The sequence below is a fragment of the Beta vulgaris genome, chromosome 3, assembly GCF_026745355.1.
Source record: "Beta vulgaris subsp. vulgaris cultivar EL10 chromosome 3, EL10.2, whole genome shotgun sequence".
NCBI classification, from domain to species: domain Eukaryota; kingdom Viridiplantae; phylum Streptophyta; class Magnoliopsida; order Caryophyllales; family Amaranthaceae; genus Beta; species Beta vulgaris.
In genome coordinates this window covers 30,284,947-30,306,737 of record NC_079204.1, presented here as the reverse complement: position 1 = coordinate 30,306,737, position 21,791 = coordinate 30,284,947, and the positions used below count along the sequence as shown (strand labels likewise).

Below are 21,791 nucleotides of genomic sequence, written 5' to 3'. Positions count from 1 at the left end.
TCTAAAAAACGCAACCCTTCTTACAATTAGACGGGCTTCGTTTTTTAGTCAATCGCATCCCTTATAGTGAAGGGTTGCGCTTGTCTAAAAAACGCAGCCCTTCTAACGGGAAGAAGGGCTACGTTTTTTAGACAAGCGCAGCCATTTATGGACTTTTTTTTATTTTATTTGAAAAGAAGCGCGCATTGGGCTTAAATGTTAAGCAGGCTAGGGTTTATTTCTCACTCCCTCCCTCTTCCATCTCCTCCTCTCTCACGTTAATGTTAAGCGGCACAATAATTCTCTCTCCTCTCTCACAATCTCATTCTCTCTCTCCTCTCTCACGTTAGAACTGATTCTCTCTCTCTCCTCCCTTCACTCATTCTCTCTCTCTCTCACCATCCCTCCCTCACGCCATCAGATAGCATTCCTCCTCTCCTAAATCTCAATAACGCCGCTTGACCATTGCGACGCCCTTCTCTACGTGCAACAACATTGCGACGCCACCTCCTCCTCAAACCGTCGGTCGTCGAACTCCTTCTGAATATATGGAAGGAAATTACTACTGTTCAAATCTACTGTCGCAATACTCGCTCGATGCAACAAATCCACTGACGGCTTTCTCCCTCGTTCGTTCGTTCAGATCTCCATCAACACTCGTTTTTTTAGTTTCTGTTTTTCGTTTTTTTGTTTTTTAGTTTCTGTTTTTTTTTTAGTTTCTATGTTCGGTTCTTCGTTTTTTTAGTTTCTGATTTTATTTTTTTTTAGTTTATGTTTTTTATTTTTTTGTTTTTTAGAAAGTGAGAATGTCAATGTGAAAGCCATCGTCTTACCAGATGGCACTGGAGTTCTAGAAAATTTTAGGTGTACTCGAGTGTGGGTTTGGGTTGATTGTAACGAAATTGTTATTCGTCCTCCTACCATTGGTTAAGTTATATGTACAAATTAAACATATTTGTAATCTTTCGCTCAAGTTTAGCTAGCAGCATGAAGCATCTATCGAATTCAATCATGTATTTCAATTATAACTAATAATTTAATGATGTTTAGAGCCGTCAATTTAATAAATTTTTATTTTATTTTTTTGGGGTACAAAAGGGCTGCGGTTTTGAGCTAAAACCGCTGCCCTTCTAAGTTAAAAGGGCTGCATTTTTTGTTAAAAACGCAGCCCTTCCTTTAAAGTGAATGGCTGTTATGGAAAGGGCTGCTGTCAGAATACGCAGCCCTAAGGGCCTTTTTTAGCGCAACCCTTCCTTATTTTTCCACTAGTGGAGGCTTTACTTCTATCACCACACAAAGGCATGAATATTTTTATCTCTTGTATTAATAGAGTTGTACAACATGCATTGACTAATAAACATAGATATAATGGCCTAAGTATGGCTAGTGATCGAAATTATCCAAAATCATTCAAGTACTTCTTTTCTTTTTTTTTCATTAGGAAAGATAATTGGTCCGAAAACCGACCCCCTGCTAAGCTACTAGCTTGCAAGACACACCAGCTCAAAGACTGGGTACAAGGCTAAACAACACTGAAGTAAAGCCCCAACATATGGTTGGGATAAGGATTCGAACCTGGGAAAATGCCCAGAAATTTGGGGTGGTACTCCACTGAGCTATCATTTCTCCCTCTATTCAAGTACTTCTATGATTTATGATAAATTGATACCTACACGTTTAACGATAATAAATATAAATAAAGCACATGAGAATTGTTATCTCTATATATACTCCCATATGAATTTGTGCTGGTCTATCCAACTACAAAGCCTCTTCTTGTTAGCTATTTACCCAAGCCACAAAAATATCGAAGAAAGACAATGGCGTGCGAGCCAAGCCAGGATACGCAACCTGGCAGACAGTTTTTGATGAATCCACTCCCTATTTCCATCAATCCTCAATATAATCCATCTAACAAGCTTTATGTAAGACACATTTTCATATATTATTATTTTGGTTTCTTGTATTTTTCATAAATTGTAAGTATTTTAAAATCCTTCCTTAGAGGCGTTAATGATAACAAGGTATAAAAAACATTATTTTCTAGTGATTACTTTCCCAAGCATACGTTGAATTTGCACTTGTATATTTGAGACCCACAATCATTTTATGATTAAAAAAGAGGGAGAAATCTGTTAAAACTAGAAAAAGAGTGATGAAGATGATTACTATGAATAACGAATCTTCTAGGCGTGTGTAGACACTTTCCCAAAAGTGATATTCCGACCCTATACGAAGCACGGGTTGCACGGAATTCAAATTCGAGATGCAAAGAAGAACAACAAGAGTCACGCTCGTATGAATCTTGTTAAAATGAGAATAAGTTTATGTGATTTTGTGTTTTATGATTAATCTTCTCAAAAACCTTGAGAGAGAATGCTTTTTGAGAGAATAATATATTGTCAAAAGACCCTCTCTTTCATCTGTGGTAATCACCACTTTATGCACGCCCACAAAGAAACCGTCGACAACCGCTCAAACACGCACAAAGCTACGAAAAACAGGCTCCTGTCGCGAGCCGCGACAGAGCTCGCGAGTCGCGAGCGAACCTGTCGCGAGTCGCAACGAACCTTCGCGAGTCGCGATGCTTCCAGACTGCTGCTTGTGCGATCCAGAATGCTGCTTGTGCGAGCATGCTACACTACTTGTGCGAATTTGCTGCACCATGCTTAGCTATAACCACCAAGCATAATATGTATTACACATATTGTTTCAAGTAACATTTTGTACTTGTTTGCCGTTTCTTTATTCCTTCAAATCTTATTGTTTACTACACCATAAACAATCTACGTGTATATTTAGCGTAACTTGAACAACGACACCATAACCAAGTTATTCAAGTTATACGTTACATGAACTTAATCAACCAAATACTCTAAATTATCCAACAATCCTCCCCCATTTAGAGTATTTTAAAAGATAATTAGCACTAATCATCATCAAACACAAACAATCTCATGCGTAAATGAAAGTGTATAAAACTTGAACTTTCATATAGTAAAGTACACATTCCAAGTATCCGTATCCAATTGGTGTCGATAACGATTGAACCAATTTCAATACATAATGGAAGCCCGAAGATACAATACACACAAGATAAACTTACTTAAACTCATTATAAACCGACACATAAAGCCTTGAGTCCATATCTATTCATAAGTGTATCAAAGCTATGCCCCACTAGCTCCTTGAAGCGGCTAAACTTCACACTTACATAGGTAGATCTCTAAGATACATGCTACTGTGAAAAGCATAAACAAGAGACCTATTAAGCTATACAACCTCCTTATACAACACAGTTATAGAACTATAAACTTAGGATGAATAAAAGTTCTACAATCATCTAAATGAAGAAATTAATCTTATTGAACTTAAGACTCAACGTCATATTGGGCGTTAAGTTAAGATTCCCTCATTCGTGATTCTCGAGGGGCTCCAATCCTAAACCGATTGCCATCCTCTTTACATTATCTCTAGCCAAGGCCTTTGTAAAACAATCCGCTAGATTATACGTTGTACGTTCATAGTCAACAGTGATTACACTATCTTTGATAAGTCCTTGGATGTAGCTATGTCGCACACCAATGTGTCTTGACTTACCATTATAGACTTGACTATATGCTCTTGCCAAAGCAGCATCGTTATCACAATGAATCGCTATTGGCGATATCGGTTTTGGCAACAAAGGAATCTCAATCATGAGATTCTTTAACCACTCCGCCTCTTTGCTTGCGGAAGATAAAGCAATGAATTCCGAAGTCATGGAGGAATCCGCTATGCAAGTTTGTTTCTTGGAAGCCCAAGATATAGCATGTAATAGCCCTGTTTTTAAGAACCTTTATTTAAAAGCTAAAAGTGGATAAGACCATCATTCTTAATGGTTAAGAAAGCTTGTGGATAAGCATTACCATTCTTAATGATTAAGAAAGCTTGTGGATAAGCATGACCATTCTTAATGGTTAAGAAAGCTTGTGGATAAGCATTACCATTATTCTTAATGGTTAAGAAAGCTTGTGGATAAGTACTATCATTCTTAGTGGTTAAGAAAGTTTGTGGATAAGTACTATCATTCTTAGTGGTTAAGAAAGGTTGTGGATAAGTACTATCATTCTTAGTGGTTAAGAAAGGTTGTGGATAAGTACTATCATTCTTAGTGGTTAAGAAAGGTTGTGGATAAGTACTATCATTCTTAGTGGTTAAGAAAGGTTGTGGATAAGTACTATCTTTCTTAGTGGTTAAGTAAGGACAAAGAGGATAAGAACCATCATTCTTATTGGCTAAGAAGGCTTTGGAAACCAATAGATAAGTTAGAAAATCCTTGAGAGCCTTAAACATTAAGATTATGAAAATCGTTTGGAGATTGTTTTATCGGGTAACGATGAACTTCCAGTTAAAGAGCCTTTCGGGGTTGAATCCGAGCTCAGAACCTAACCAAACTTGATATATGACATGCTTGGGATTTCTTAAGGTTAAAATGGTCATTTATCCCCAAGAATTACGTGGCTCAATAAGGTCAATTGCTTACATAGTAAAACCTGGCCAACTGAAATTATAGCTCAGACCTATCCTCAAAGAAAGCTGCTTAGCAGCTACTTAAGTGTCGATCTCTCAAAGAACATTTTATGCATGAAAGCCAACACCTTAGGCTAACACCTCAAGCAAGAATCACCCAAAAACTCCAAGAAACCAACCTTGCCCAGAAGAGGTTTCCCTCCCTGGGGGTACCGCCAGAACAGACTATAAAAGCCTGTTCTGGATTTTTGTCTCTTTTTCTTATTTCTTCCTCTTGGACACCCATTTTTCCTTACATATTACTCTTCTAGACATCCATACAAAGTAGTTCAAGCTTTGGTTCCAATCTTTAGACCTTAAACTCATATAGAAAACCTTGCTGAAAGATCACATAAGTTGCTGTAAGTTCAACAGTTTACACCTCTTGTATTTAAGCTTAGTTTTTCATATCTATAAGCTTGTTGAAACTAATCTTTAGCATTTTATACATTCAGGGGAAGCTGTAGGAGTAGTTAACCAAGTGGATTAAGGAATTTCGTGGCTTTAAGCATCCTTAGTTAAGGTACACACTTAGTTTGGTTTTACCCTAGAGATTTCCATACCTATAGTTAGGTGATTGTTTCTTTCTAGTGTAAAGCATGTCTATTAAATGAATTTACTTATGATGTGTATTTTATTATGTGTATATTGAGTATATTACATGAGTATAACATGCTAAGGTTCATTAGAGATGTTTCATTTGACCTAAACAACACTTATACACTAAGTAATTATGATTATGCTTCTTAATGGAATGTGTTTGGTACATGGAATTGTGGAGTGATTGTGATGACTGAGGTGGAGTTGTTATGTTATTGTTATTGTGGAGTTGTTGTGGTAGTTGTGGTGAAATTGTTGTGGAGTTGCTATTGTTGTTGTTGCTCTGTCGTAGTAGTGTTGTTGAGTTATTGTTGTTCTGTCATTGTTGTTATGGTGGAGTTGATGTAAAGTTGTTTTGGGTTATGGTTAAAATATTTTACTAGTTTGGAAGATGAATTAGTTTGGATATGATTAAAAAGGTTCTAATGATATGTCCTGAGCTAGTATCATGTGGTTTATTGTTTAAGTATATATATCCAAAGTATTCAGTAGAACAATATGGTTCATCTTGTTATTATGATTCAAGAAGTTGGAGTGATAAATTTGGGAATATGATTTACTTAGGTTTGTTATGAACATAGTAGGTGGTTGTTTTTGTTGTTGGTTGTGCTGTTGTATTGTGGTTGTGTTGTTCTGTTATTGTGCTTAATGTTGTGTTATTGGTGTTGGAGTTATTGTTGGTGGTGGAGGTGGTATTATTGTTGTATGTGCTGCTGTTATTATGTTGTTGTTGTATCGTTCTTATTGGATAGTCGTTGTTGATGATGCGAGGGAAGTCATAATCTTAGAATTGGGAGACTGTTATAATTATTGTAGTTGGAGTTGATATGCATGAAGTCGAGTTATGAGTTATGGAATGACTTCGTTAATTCCTATTTACGGGATTCAGTTTGATTAGCATAATGGTTGCGTTAGAAGAAGATAATTAGAATAGTTAAGTTTGGTTATTAAATATTATGTTACTGTGAGGTGGTTGTTGGAGGAAGGCTATGTAGACGTATAAATTGAAGATGATATGGGAAATCAAGTTATGATGATTGGAGGTTTCGTATAATTGTTATAGAGTTGAGGTAACCTTTAGGTTCAGCAAAATATATTTAAATGCTCTCGTGGGCGTTATATTGAATTTTGGATATCATATATCGTTTGTGGTAATGGCCATGATTATAGATACATCTCTATGAGTTAGTTGTGAATTGCTGTTGGACTGTTATAAAAGTATCATTTTGTTCAATTATCGAAATCGTTCGAAAATATTATATTTCTCAAAATATGATTTGGTATGCTAATGAGGAAATTATTCGAATATGAGTTAAGACCAGATAAGGTCGAATATGGTGTTATGTTATGAGTATTGAGGAGTCAAGTATGAATCATTAAATATCTTATTTTATAAATATGAAAGTGAGGCATGAATAGGCACCCCGAGTTAGGGCGGGTAGAGTCCCTAACTGTTGCCTTCCAGGAAGGGCGAATTTCTGGCGTTATAGGACATGTCCGGGTAAGTCTTGCAAGCATAACAATAAAAGGCTGGGTGACGACCCTCAATAGTTTGGAGACAGCTGGTACTGCATGGTACCCCTCTCCACTCGCGTTCATGCCAAACGATTTGATTTTGTGAAACGATAATAACTGAGTTAAATGTGATTATCTGTTATCATAACTATGTGTTAGTTTTCAAAATACACCTAAACTTGTATTTTGTATTACACAGTGTGTACTCAGCTTTGCTGATAGTGTTGTCATTTCTGTGGCCTGCCACTTGGTGGGTGGCAGAGTGAAATATTGTTGCAGGTTTGGTGTTGTGAGCTCAGGATTCTGAAGTGAAGCAAGATAAAGATGTCGTCATAGCTTATGGATTAAGTTTGTATCCAGATAGTGTATTTGAGATTAGATATTTATATTTCGTTGTATACAATATTTGGGAATATTAGTCGAGATATCGGTGTAATTGAAGTCTTATATAAAGGATTTTGTTTTGTGGGCCAATAACCCACAGGTCCAAGATCGTTTTCTAGGTTATGTTTCCGCTGCGAGTAAATGTTTAATTCGAGGCTTACTAAGCATTGATTGTGATTAGTGAATCTTAAGTGTACTTACCTAGCAGCTCGGGAAAATGGGCTGTTACATAGCACCTCCCCCAAGCAGAAATACCCATCAACTTGTAGAAGAGTGATCTTCTTTGTTAGAGATCCAACTTGCATCCGAATACCCTTCTAAAACCGAAGGATATCCACTGTAGGTTAAACCATAGTCCTTGGTTTTTCCTAAATACCTTAATACTCCGAATAGCTTGCCAATGTTGTACACTAGGATTACTAGTATACCTACTAAGTTTGCCTACCGCAAATGCGATATCCGGCCTAGTACTCGTCATTGCATACATCAAACATCCAATCACCCTTAATACTCAAGTTGAGATACAGCACTACCTACATTAGGTAGTAATTTCTCACTAGGTCCATTGGAGTTGACACAAAAAAGCAACCACTAACATCGAATTTCTTAAGAACCTTTTCGATGTAGTGAGATTGAGACAAACTCAATTTACCTTTGCTTCTTTTAATTCTAATTCCTAGAATGACATCCGCCTCCCCAAATCTTTCATTGAGAACTTAGACGATAGAAAAGATTTAGTCCATTCAACTTGGGATAAATCAGTTCCAAAAATTAGCATGTCATCTACATATAAGCAAATCATCACACCATGACCATTGTCATCAAATTTGCTATATACACACTTGTCTGAATTGTTCAATTTGAATCCGTTAGACAACACTACCTCATCAAATTTTTGATGCCATTGCTTAGGTGCTTGTTTTAGCCCATACAAAGATCTAATTAGCTTGCAAACTTTTGTTCTTGACCTTTGACAACAAAACCAACCGGTTGTCTCATGTAAACTCCTCATCTAATTCTCCATACAAGAACGCAGTCTTGACATCCATTTGATGGATCACAAGATTATGAATTGCTGCAAGGGCAATCAATAATCTTATAGTGGAGATTCGAGCTACAGGTGCATATGTATCGAAATCGATACCCGGCTTTTGAGAAAAGCCTTGTGCCACTAACCGGGCTTTGAACTTGTCAATAGTTCCATCGATTTTCATTTTCTTCTTGAAAATCCATTTGCACCCTATTGGTTTACATTTAGGAGGTAGGTCCGCTAGAACCCATGTGTTATTCCCATGATTGAGTCCATTTCATCATCAATAGCTTCCTTCCAAAATGAAGCATCTTGAGATTGCATGGCCTCATCATATGTTAAAGGATCCCCTTCCACATTATAGACATATGGAAATTTAGTCAAAACACTATCTCTTGATCCTTCAACCAAATATACATGAAAATCCGGGCCAAAAGATTTCTCTTTCCTAACCCGTTTACTTCTCCTTGGTTGAGTTGATGTAGATGCAACATTTTCATCTAGAATTTGTTCATCTAACTCTTGATCATTAGTTTGATCAATTTCTTGAATTTCGGTACTTGGAGTTATATCCTTTGGTCTAGGAACCGATGAATATCTATTTTCATCAAAAATTGCATCTCTTGACTCCACAATAGTGTGAACCGACCAAAAGTCGTTTTGTTCTATAACATAGAACCTATAGGATTTGCTATGAGCAGCATATCCTATAAAGATGCATTCAACTCCTCTTTCACCTAACTTTTTACGTTTAGGTTCCGGACTTTACTATTGCCCTACATCCCCAAACTCTAATGTAACTTAGATTTGGTTTTCTTTTACCATAATTCATAAGGGGTTATTTGTTCTTTTTCATAGGAACACGATTAAGATGTAACAAGCGTTAAAACCGCTTCACCCCAAAAACCATCACTCAAACCCGAGTAGGATAACATAGAATTTACCATTTCTTGTAAAGTTCTATTTTTCTTTCCGCTACACCATTTTGTTGTGGTGTATAAGCCGCGGTTGTTTCATGTATAATTCCTAAAGCTTGGAAATAACTAGGATTATGAAATTCACCACCTCTATCGGTTCTAAACCGTTTAACCTTGTCACTTAGTTGCAATTCTACTTCATTTTTATAGATCTCAAATTTTTCTAGGGCTTCATCTTTAGTAGACAATAGATATACATAACAAAATCGTGAATGATCATCAATAAATGTTATTATATTTTTTGTTTCCTAAAGAAGGTGTACTATGAAAATCACAAAGATCACTATGTACCAAATCAAGCAATTTAGTATCTCTTTCCACATTATTAGGGAAAGAACACCTAGTTATTTTGGTAAGCATGCATGTTCTACACTTCTCAATACTTGGATCAAAAGCAAAAATTAAATCATCCTTAGCCATAGAATATAATTTTCTATAATTAACATGACCAAGTCTTAAATGCCAAAGAGAAGAATTATCATTAATAACACACACATTGTTAACTAAAGCATTTGAAATGCTGAGTTTAAACATACCATTACATAAATAACCAAGTCCAACAAAAAACCACCCTTAGATAATATAAATTGTCCGACTCAAAACCATTTTAAAACCTATTCGATTCAAGATAGCTCCGACACTAGATTACGCCTAAGTTCCGGAGCAAATACAACATCTCTTAACACTAGAGATTTTCCGGAACTAAAGACCAACTCTACTTGTCCTACACCAAGAACTTGAGCTGTAGAGTCATTCCCATGTATAGAACTTCTCCATTGTCCACCTCCTTGAAGGTTTTGAATGAAGACGCTCCTTGCACACATGCCTTGAAGCTCCTGAATCGATGTACCATGAACAATCATCCTGTACACAAAAGATTTCAGAAATCATACACATATAATTCAAACTCGAATTACATGAAAGTTGTGTACAAGTACCTTGTTTGGCTTGGGATTGGCTAGACTCGCCTTTCCCTCCACCTTGCTCATTCTTTTTGTTCATCTTTCTCTTCCAAAGGAAGCAATCCTTTTGAAGTGTCCGGGCTTGCCACACTCCCAACAACCACGTTGTTGAACACTCCACCATTCTTAGGCTTCTTAAAGTTGTTGCCTTTGGTGAAATTATTAGCCCTCTTCTTAGGATTTGAGTCATTGAACTTTCCATCCTCCACCATGTTAATGGTAGAAGAATTAGGATTTACCTCCTTTTGTCCATCTTGAACCCGAATGCCCTCTTCAATCCGAAGATGAGCACCCAATTGTTCCACATTTATATCATCTTTCCTATGTTTAAGAGTATTTCTAACATCCTTCCAACTTGGTGGTAATTTGTCAATTATCGAAGAAACAATAAAAGTTTCATCCATACTAATATTGTGTTGTTTAAAACTTCCTAAAATCCTTTGAATTTCATGGAATTGTTCCATCACAGGCCTTGTTTCATTCATCTTAAAGTTATTAAAGTTACTAACATAAAACTTCTTACTAGATGCATCTTCGGCCATGTATTTTGACTCAAGGTCATCCCATAGCATTTTAGCGGATTCATAAAATTGATAAACATCAAATAAAGTGTCAGACATACCGTTTAAAATATGACCACGATATATATAATCATCGTTCTCCCATTTGTTCCTTCTCCTTGAGGCCTCCAAAGTTTCATCTTCCACAAACTCGGGTTTTGGAGTACTCAAAACATATGCCACCGAAAGATAAGTGAGAAGAAAATGCATCTTCTTTTGCCATCTACGGAATCCCACACCCTCAAACTTGTCATGTTTCTGAAAATTCGAAGTCATTTCACGTACCGTAGCCATCTTCAAGCAATATCACTTTTGGATTGTTAGAACTAGAAAAAGGGTGATGAAGATGATTACTATGAATAACGAATCTTCTAGGTGTGTGTAGACACTTTCCCAAAAGTGATATTCCGACCCTATACGAAGCACGGGTTGCACGGAATTCAAATTCGAGATACAAAGAAGAACAACAAGAGTCACGCTCGTATGAATCTTGTTAAAATGAGAATAAGTTTATGTGATTTTGTGTTTTATGATTAATCTTCTCAAAAACCTTGAGAGAGAATGCTTTTTGAGAGAATAATATATTGTCAAAAGACCTCTCTTTCATCTGTGGTAAACACCACTTTATGCACGCCACAAAGAAACCGTCGACAACCGCTCAAACACGCACAAGCTACGAAAAACAGGCCTGTCGCGAGCCGCGACAGAGCTCGCGAGTCGCGAGCGAACCTGTCGCGAGTCGCGACGAACCTTCGCGAGTCGCGATGCTTCCAGACTGCTGCTTGTGCGATCCAGAATGCTGCTTGTGCGAGCCAGAATGCTGCTTGTGCGAGCATGCTACGCTACTTGTGCGAATTTGCTGCACCATGCTTAGCTATAACCATCAAGCATAATATGTATTACACATATTGTTTCAAGTAACATTTTGTACTTGTTTGTGGTTTCTTTATTCCTTCAAATCTTATTGTTTACTACACCATAAACAATCTACGTGTATATTTAACGTAACTTGAACAACGACACCATAACCAAGTTATTCAAGTTATACGTTACATGAACTTAATCAACCAAATACTCTAAATTATCCAACAAAATCTTAATACTGGTGATTTTTGGTGCATTTAGCTCGATGCATGATTAGTCATACATCCTAATACAAAACTTTTCAATAGTTGTAATAATAATAACTATTCTAAAAATTATTTTAAAACTTTTTCATGGAAACATAGTTCTTAACATTGTTCATGATTTTGATATGTTTCTAAACAGAAACTCAAATATGTTCAAATAAATTAAGTCAACGGTTCTCATTTTTGAGGTTTGAAGTTTTGATGATCATTACCTACAAGGCTCCAACTTTTCCATTAACTATTACGGGGATCGTTTCGTGCAAATATAATCTATATACGTACATCTATTATTGCCAATAAATCATTCTGGTTCACCTCTAACTAAAAATCTTTGGATCACTAGACACTAAATTAAAATTACAGAAGGTAAAACCTTAATTTAGTTAGTACCTCATAGGCTCATAATAAGTTATAGTATTATATTTCCACCTCATTTAGGTACTGCTGCATTTTCTTATTATATGGTATTCATAATGTTATAAAGACTAATATATACTATTCTCCGTTTCAAAATAACTGCAACATTTCTCATTTTCAAAAATTCATAATAAGTGCAACATAACTCAAAATGAAAAGTTTATTTCCTTTTATTTACAGAACTGTCATTACTTAATTCCCCCAACAAAACAAATAATTTATAATTTACCAACCTAAACAACCTTAATTATTCAACACCCCTAATCCATTCTCTCATCTCAGCCACTTGCCACTTCTCTCTTTATCTCAACCAACCCCTTTCTCTTTCCTCAACTCAACCCACCCAACCCCTTTCTCTTTCCTCAACTCAACCCACCCAACCCCTTCTTCCCAACTCAACCACCACCCCGACACCACCACCACCACCACCACCACTACCACAAACTCGACAGCAACACCAGCCCAAACCACCGCCATCCTGACACCATCGCACCACCAGTTCCGACCCGACAAATCTCAACTCTTCCTCTCCTTCTCTCGCATCCTCTACCACCCCGACACCACTACACCACAAACTCCAACTCCTCCTCCTCTCCTCTCGCGTCCTCCATCAAGCCTTTCTTTACTACAAGAGTTCGATTTCAAAAGGGTTCGATTTAGTTGTAGATCTAGCGTTCGATTTCAAAAAAAATAGGGTTTATGTGGCATTGTGGTGGTGTTGGTGAAACAATGGCGGTGGTGAAATAATGGTTGTGAATAATTGTTGTTGGTGGTTGGGCTAGGGAGGGAGGGTGTTGGTTTCGTGGGTTGGGGTGGTTTCAGGTGGGCATGGTGGGGGGAGAGGATCTAAGGGTGTTGGTGGTCGGGATGAGAACAAGGATCCGAGGGTATTGATAAATTAGTATCAGGGGTTAGGGAGGGGAAATTAGGTGGTCGGTGGTGGTAGAGGGAGAAAAAGGTTTCTCGGTAGGCGGTGGTGGAGGGAGAGGGCAGTTTTCCGATGGGCAGGGTGGGGAGGGGGAAAGATGTTTCCGGTGGCGATAGTGGTAGTGGCGGTGTTAATGGTGGCGGTGATCAGTGGTGGAGTTGTTGTGGTGGACGACAGGTGGAAGGTGTTGGATTATAAAGTTGTTGGGCAATTAGTTTAAGTGATTATTGATTACGTAGCCTAATCTTTCCTATAAGTATGGTCCCCAACTTTCTTTTTCTAGATGCCTTGGTTTGTGTGCCATTTCTCTATGTTGCACTTATTTTGAAACCGTATATAATATATGGATGTTACATTGCTAATGCAGGGAAAGGTTGCCTTGGTAACAGGAGGTGATTCAGGGATAGGAAGAGCAGTATGCTACCTTTATGCACTAGAGGGTGCAACTGTGGCATTTACATATGTCAAAGGGCAAGAGGATATAGATGCAAATGATGCCTTAGTTTTGATCAAAGAAGCAGCCAAATCAAGTAATGCTGGCGAACCGATTGCGATTCCTGCTGATCTTCAAGGTGAAGAGAAATGCAAGGAGGTTATTGATAAGGTGGTTAGCGAATTGGGACGAATTGATGTCTTAGTTAATAATGCTGGAGTACAACCTTATACAGAGAACATTGAAGATATCACTGAGAAGCAAATTAGGATGACCTTTGAAATCAACTGCTTCGCCTGTTTCTTCCTGGCTAAGTAAGTGGCTTCTATTATCAATCTATACAATTTATCAAACTGTCATAAAAATTTTACCAGGATACTTCCTACGTTTCAAATTAAAAACACCACTTTGACCATCATATTTGCCGATGAACAATTCCACCATTAATATTTTTTAATAATTTATCAATAAAATTTGTAAAAATTTGGTGAATTCAGAAGTTTAGAGTAGTTTAGAGAGAGAGAATCTTAGTGTAAAAGAATGAAAGATAGATTCTCATTAATTATGAAATAATTATTACAAGGGAGTATATATACACATGAGTAAGAATATTGATGTAAGAAAAAACAAAGTTTGTTAAATAACAACTAACTTTCCATAAGTTAAGGAGCTCAAAGATTCAGCTCGCAGGAAGAATGATCATCTCCAATACCCCCCCCCCCCAATTGGTAGATGGTGGACTAATGTCTACTATTAGAATGGTAGACACGGGCCAAAACGCGGCCCAAAAAACATAAAACGCATGAAACTAATGTACATCAGTTGTTCCCCACTGAACATGTGAAACTAATGTACATCAACTGTTTTCCAATGAATATCGATCTCGACGATTCTTCTTTGTTGACCTTTATCTTTATGTTACTTAGTTTGTTTATTGCAAATATTTCTTTCTTCATTCTGTTTTCTTTGTCGGTTCATTAGGTTGAGTGATTGTTCATCAGATATTTCCTCTTATGTTCATCTTTTTTTCTTGTTGTTCATTGTTGATTCAGATGTTCATTCAGTCTCGTGTGTTGTTCTTTTGTTCTACTTTCATCTTCATGTTGCTTAGTTTGTTCATTGAGGATGTTGTTTTGTTGATTGTATTATAATGGGAAACGACACAATATAGAATGGTGTGCACCATTTTGATGGTAGACTCGTGTCTACCATTTAATTTGGGCCCCCCCTTCCCCCCCTCCCCCTCCCCCCTTCAAGGTGGGAGATGGATGAGACAAAGGATCATACAATCCCATCTTGGAGAGTAACTGCTTGAGCTGAGGAGAAAAGAGAGAATTGGTGAAGACATCAACAAGTTGAGATTGAGTTGGCAGATAGGTTATTTGAATCAACCCCTCAAGAGCCTTGTCCCTTGTAAAATCGTAGTCTATCTCGATGTGTTTTGTTCTCTCGTATAAGACAGTGTTTCTGGCAATGTGGAGGGCTGACTGGTTATCACAACGTAAAAAAATAGGCTTCAAATATGTTACCCCAAGTTCTTCCATGAGCCTAACAGTCAAGTGATTTCTGAAGCAGTAGAGGCCATGGCTCAGTACTCTACTTCAGATGATTATTTGGAGATGTACTTTACTTTTGAGAATTCTAGGTGATTGGTGAATTACAAAAGAGCAGTACATAACCAGTAATTTGATTTTCTAGTAACTAAACATGCTGCCTAGTTAGAATCAAAATAGGCTTAAACTTGAAGTGTGTCGCTAGATTTAAGTAGACTCCCTTGGCCTTATGTATGAGCAATATATATGAGAGTGTGAATGAGGGCAGCAAGGTGTAAGGTACGAGGGTGTTACATAAATTGACTAAGGGTTTGTACAGCATAAGAGAAATTAGGTCTAGTGTTGGTTAGAAAATTCAGCTTACCAACCAACGACCTATAACTTTCTACTTGTAGGGAATGTTGTCTAGTTTGTTTGGCTGCATGGCATATTTGACAAAATGGTATTGTTTATACAATCTTGAACATTAGGAAGGTTGCACTAGTATGAGTTTGGAAAATGGTAAATGTCCTAACCTAAGGTGCCATAATTTGGCATTATTCAAAGCAGGAAAACAAGCATTATTACAAAGAGAAGACTGTTGAGTTGAAATATTTTGCACTTCAACACTACACATTCCAGCTTTCAGCTTACCAAGAAGAGTTGATGGCCCTTTCAGAGAATGGCCCTCAACATAACAAGCATCATGATTGAATAATAGGTCATAGTTTCGATCACAACACATCTTGTGTACAAAAATTAGGTTGAAATGAAAATCTGGCATATGTAGGACATCAGAAGGAGTGATATCATTACTAAGAAGAACTGACCCCTCATACATAACCTTAATTTTACTACCATCAGGAATAGTGATATGATTATCATGGCCAAATATAACATCATATTGAGTAAACCAGTTTAAGTGGGAACAAATATGATCTGTAGCTCCACTATCTAGCAGTCAATTTGTATTAAAACTAGATAGTAAGCAAGTTAAGAGAGCATGACCATGTGTTTCTCCATCTTCACCATGTGTTGGATTATGATTGGTCAGGAGGCTGAGAATATGTTTGTTTTGTTCAAGTGAGATGTTGGTAGAAGATTATTCGGCAATAGGATTAGGAGTAGTTCCCTCGTGTGTAATGGCAACAACAAACTTCCTCTCCTTGTGGCCCTTAAACCTAGGAGGATATCCATGTATCTTGAAACACCTTTCCTAGCTATGTTCTGGTATTTTATAATGTGTGCAATAGTAATTAAACCTGGTCTCTTGTTGCCTGAGCTGTTGTATGGTTTAGAATTGTTGTACGACTTCTGAAATTGAGGCTTATAGGACTTTCTATCATAAAATTGTTTCTTATCTGCAATAAAAAGCAAGAGATTCAGTTTAAGTAGAAGAGATGTTAGAAATCTCTTTATGCCTTTCCTCTTGAGCAAATGATCTGTATGCTTGTGAGACATGAGGTAATGTCTCCATCATTAAGACATTTCCTCTTACTGTAGCATATTGCTCATTCAATTTCATCATGAATAATTGTATGAGTTTTTGCTCTTGTTGTCTGTCAAAGATCTTCATGATTAGGTTACAAGTGCATTTGTTGTACACACAGACATGCAATGGATGTGCATCATTCAATGCATCCCAGGTGAACTTGATATTAGTGAAAAATTCAGATACATTCTGTGTTCCTTGAGATATTTCAGCTACTGCTCTAAAGAATACACTTGAGCCATTGAAGTGTATCCAAACCTATCTTCCAGGTCCTTCCATATTTCTCTTGCAGTTTGAAGAAACATAACACTTCTAAAACTTGTTTCATCAAGTTTGAATAAAATCCATGAACAAACCAAAGCATTGCATCATTTCCATGTTGTGTGCTCATCAGTATTAGCACTAGGCTCTAATATGTCTTTAGTGACAAATCCAAGCTTATTTTTAGCAGAAAGAGTTAAGATCATAGATCTCTTCCAATTTGTAAATCCAATTTTAATGTATTTTACTGAAACGAGTTGTGAACAATTTGCATTTGAAGGATGAATATAGTAAATGCTGGTAGGATTTTGATTAAGTGGTAGATTGGTTGAACGTACTTCATTGTTTGAAGGAAGTTCATAATTTTCAGAAATAGGCATGATGATTGTTTAGGAATTTGGTAAGAATAGGAAAATTTTGGAGAATGAGAGGAAAATTTCATAGAATCTAGACAATTAGAGGAAGATTTCAGAAAATTTAAGCTAAAAATCGAAAGAACATTCAGACAACAAGTATTCTCTAGTCAGAAGATAGATCAGACAAAAAAATGAAAAATTCTTCACATAAGATTTTTCACAAACGTCTTAAGTGTAATTCATATGTGATGATCAGAAAAATGATAAGAAATGAATTGAACAGCTTCAATCAATCAGTTCAGAACTAATCACAACAATTTTAGAGAAAAATATGCAGATTATAGCAACCAGATGTGAAATTCAATCAAGATTCAGTAGAAAAACAACTACAATTTCATAAGAAATTCAGAGTTTCAGACAAGAATTTATCAAAACAGATGAACCTGGATGATGAACTTTATCATCAGAAGAATGTCAGAACATTTGAGCATGTTCGCAGCAAAATCTGCTCTGATACTGAATTCAGAATTTTAGAGTAGTTTAGAGAGAGAATCTCAATGTAAGAGAATGAAAGATGGATTCTCATTAATTATGAAATGATTATTGCAAGGGAGTATATATACACATGAGTAAGAATGCTGATGTAAGACTTTCTAGAAAGAGTGTGTTAAATAACAACTAACTAACTTCCCATAAGTTAAGAAGCTGAAAGACTGAGCTGACAGGAAGAATGATACGCTCCAATAAAAGTCAATATAATTAAATGATAACTTTTGTGTTTATACATATTGGTACCACTATAACTGGTCAAGTAGAGTACGTGAATAGTGTAAAAGTCAAAACAACACAACTATTTTTGAAATGGGGGAACTATTTGCACAATGTGATTTACTAATTAAAAAGTATATTTTTGCCTTTGTTTTGATCACCTGATATCCGTTTCTAATTTAATCAATTAGATAGAAAATCTAGATGGAAAAAAGTTGGGCATGTAAAAAGTATAATTCCGGAGCAATAGAGGTTATCCGTGTTCTTACTAGCTTATGTGCCATAATTTTAAGATGGAATTAGACTTTGAGGTTCTACAATTAAATGGAGAAAATTATTTTACACATCAAGGGGAAGTTAAAAAAATTGTTGTAACTTATCAATGCTATCTTGGCGGCAATGTGTCAGCATGTACTCTCGGTTTTTCTTCTTCCTAAAAAAATCTCTGAAAGTATAAATAGAATCTTTGCGAGATTCCTGTGGAGGAATGGTTTTGACAATCGAGGTATTTTTTGGAAAAGTAGACAGGAAATCGAATTGCCTAAGGGCATGGGTGGCCTAGGAGTTAGAAATGTCCATGCTTACAATGTTGCGCTACTTGCGAAGCAAGCAGTACGCATTCATGAAAAAAAAGGACTCTCTTATAGCGAAGATTCTCGTTTCTAAATACAGAGGTTCTCCAGTCAGTTACGGACTCAAAGGCACGAAGGTCTCGGGGGGCTTCGTGGGGGTTCCAAGGCTTGTGTAAGGCAATTAATCGGTGTAGGGGAGGGTTCAGTAACGTGATTATAAACGGGAGGGGCACGAAGATTTTGGAGGATAAATGGGTGGAAGGCCCACCCCTTCAGCTTAAAACAGGTGTAACCTTTACAAGTAGGAACCTGGCCACAGTTTCGGATCTTATCTGTACGGATTCGAGAAGCTGGAACGCCCCCCTCATTCTGGACGTCTTCAAACTGGACTCAGCAAGCAGAATTCTTGGTACATACCTCCCGAATAACGTATGTGGAGAGGATGATGTCATCTGGAGTAGGAATAACTCAGGAAGAATATCTGATAAGGATGCTTACTCCTTACTCATCAGTGAATCAAGGAATGGTGCAGTTTATTCTATGGAGAAAGCCTTTTGGGGACATTTATGGGGTATGAAGATAAAACCTAAATGGAAGGTGTTCCTATGGAGACTCCTCGACAAAGCCTTGGCAGTTCAATCGAACTTGGAAAAGCGAGGAATTATGATGATGGAAAAGTGTAGCTTCTGTCAGAACAGTGTAGAGAACGAGGATCACTTGTTTAGGGACTGTGCTGTTATCAATAGAATATGGTTGGCATCTCATCTGGGCATTCAAGTAAGGGGGAGTGAGTACATTCCTTTGTCATCATGGGTGTGTAATTTCCTGAAGAAATTCTGGAAAGAAGAAGGGAAAATGAATGAAGGAGGGTTATGGTTCTGTGCAATCTTGTGGTCCATATGGACTTAGAGAAACCACATCATATTTAGGAGAGCTAGCCCAAACCCCTGTCAAATCCTTAAGTTAGCTGAACAAATGTTTTATGAGGAGAAAAAAAGGTGGTAAGTTGAAAATAAAATGAAGGATAATGGAAGGGAAAGAAAGGTGGAGGGGCAGGAAATTCTTAAATTCTCCTGTGGTAACTGCCATGGAAGGCAATGCATTATTGAAGTAGATGGTGCTTGGAAAAAATTGAGAAAGAAAAGGCTTTCGCTGGCCGGGATCGGTTGGGTGGCGAGGTCTAATGCACAGATTGTGTTTAGAGGGAATGAAGCGGTAAGGGCGAACTCTGCGTTGCAAAGTGAGGGTTTAGCAGTCCTGAAAGCTCTAAAAGAAGCTCAGAATCGGGGTGAACAAGACATAAGGGTGTCAACAGACTCTGCCAACTTGGTTCACGCTCTTAATAAGCAGGTCTACCCCTGCCAAATTTCGAGTATTTTTAATGATATAATCGATATGAGTAGGACCTTCAATAGTTGGGAAATATGTAAAGTAGATAGAAGTCTCACTAAAGATAGCCATAAGTTGGCGACTAGCGCCAGAATGGGTATCTTAGCGTAATTCTGTTTTTCGCTTATTGTGTTTCTTGCTGCAAAAAAAAAAAAAAAAAATTATTTGTTTTTCACATGCAGGCACTCACTGAAGCACATGAAAGAAGGAAGCAGCATCATTAACACATTCTCTGTTGTAGCATATTTAGGTGAACAAGATCTGCTCGGCTACAGCTGCACCAAAGGAGCCCTTGTCACCTTCACCAGAAGCATCGGCGTCCAACTCATTAAACGAGGAATTCGAGTAAATGGGGTTGCACCAGGCCCTATTTGGACTCCCTTACATGTGGCTTCATTGCCTGCAGATAAAGTTGCAACTTTAGGTATACAGGCTGCAATGGATAGGGCTGGATAACCTTTCGAAGTTGCACCATCTTTTGTTTTTCTTGCCAGCAATAATTGTTCTTCCTACTTCACTGGCCAGGTCCTCCATCCTAATGGTATGTTCTCCTTGTTCCTTGTGTTTCTGTCAGTTATCTTATATCTATTTTTATATTGATCTGATATCTTCTTCACGCAATACTTTATCTATTTGGTTTGGCACACATATTAAAGATGGGAGTTCTTTGTGGACTAGCAAGTTTATAAAGCAAGGACTGAGGTAATTTATTGGTCATATTATTAGGTGGACCCAATCTATGTAATGAAATTGGTATACCTATTTTGACACACTATGAAATAAAAGTGGCTATAAGTGTTAGAGAGACCAAAAGAATATATACAACTTTTATCGTACATCCATTGTTTTATCATACAGCTAGTGACCAGTGTACCGTGAAAATGGTATATCTAATGTTATTTTAATGCTTATTGCTCAGTTGAATTCTCCAAATAAGTTATATATACAAAACAGGGAAAACTCTAAATGAGCAAGTGAGAAAATATAAGTCTTAGGTGTATCACGCATTATGGTACACCTGGATGTAAGATGAATGTTCCCGAAAGAGTAATCTATAAGTAGAAATTCTTGCAGACTAGAGTCATTTGCCTCCTCTAAAATATTAAAAAATAATTAGGCAAAATTTTATAAAAACTACCTCCTTATACAACCAACATTTTTCAAAAACAACCTTTTTTTTAAAAAAAAATAAAAAAACTACCCTATATAACAAATTCCTTTCAATATACTATCATTTAAGTAGAAACTAAGTTACAACGTAATTTCAAAACTTGTTATTCTATTATATACTTCATTTGTACTATAGTTATGATTACACATATAGTGTGAAAGATTGATAGTTAGATTAATTTAGATATTAATTCTCTAATGTAAAAAAAAAACTAGCAAAAGGTTGTGGTGATTTTTAATATTATTTGTTTTGAATGAATTTTGAGCAAAGAATAGACTTAGTGAGTTTTTTGACTTAATTAAAGAGTATCAAATGTAGCGAGTGTTTCAAACTTTTTGGGTGGACATCATTTATATCATCTTCTCTTATAAAAAAAAAGTCAAGATATTTTGTCCATTTAATTTTTGATTGACATATTTGATGCATACTATTTTTATCTTATTTAAAACGACTTGTTGAAATGAGAAACGATTCTAAATTGTTTTATTTTGTAATTTTTTTCATTCCATTAGATCAGTCCGGATCAATACTATTAATTATTCAACTATTAATTATTCAACGTACATATATACAGTAGCATAGTCTAACTAATTACATCATTAAAGGCTAGATACTAGGGACTGATTTACTGTACAAATGTAGGATCATATCCTAATTATATACTTGCTATATATGGAAATATAAGCTAAAGCTATGAAGATATTATTCTGATTTGTAAGTTGAGTAATTGATTTGTTGTCATACCACCGCAGTCAATTCGAAAGGTTGTTGTACGCTTAGACTG

The 21,791-nt window shown here is 36.7% G+C and overlaps 1 protein-coding gene and 1 pseudogene across 1 annotated transcript; one reads left to right on the top strand and one right to left on the bottom strand.

The window, feature by feature from the left end:
- The first annotated feature begins 1,799 nt into the window (after window positions 1–1,799).
- LOC104907963 (NADPH-dependent aldehyde reductase 1, chloroplastic-like) lies at window positions 1,800–20,491 on the top strand (annotated as a pseudogene).
- Window positions 9,845–10,980, bottom strand: LOC130590916 (uncharacterized). The gene is made up of 2 exons (XM_057393693.1): window positions 9,975–10,980; window positions 9,845–9,900 (listed from the first exon to the last, which is right to left on the bottom strand). Exon 1 carries the CDS (start codon window positions 10,850–10,852, stop codon window positions 10,022–10,024), a length of 831 nt encoding a protein of 276 aa, XP_057249676.1. The 5' UTR covers window positions 10,853–10,980; the 3' UTR covers window positions 9,845–9,900; window positions 9,975–10,021.
- Window positions 20,492–21,791: the final 1,300 nt, after the last annotated feature.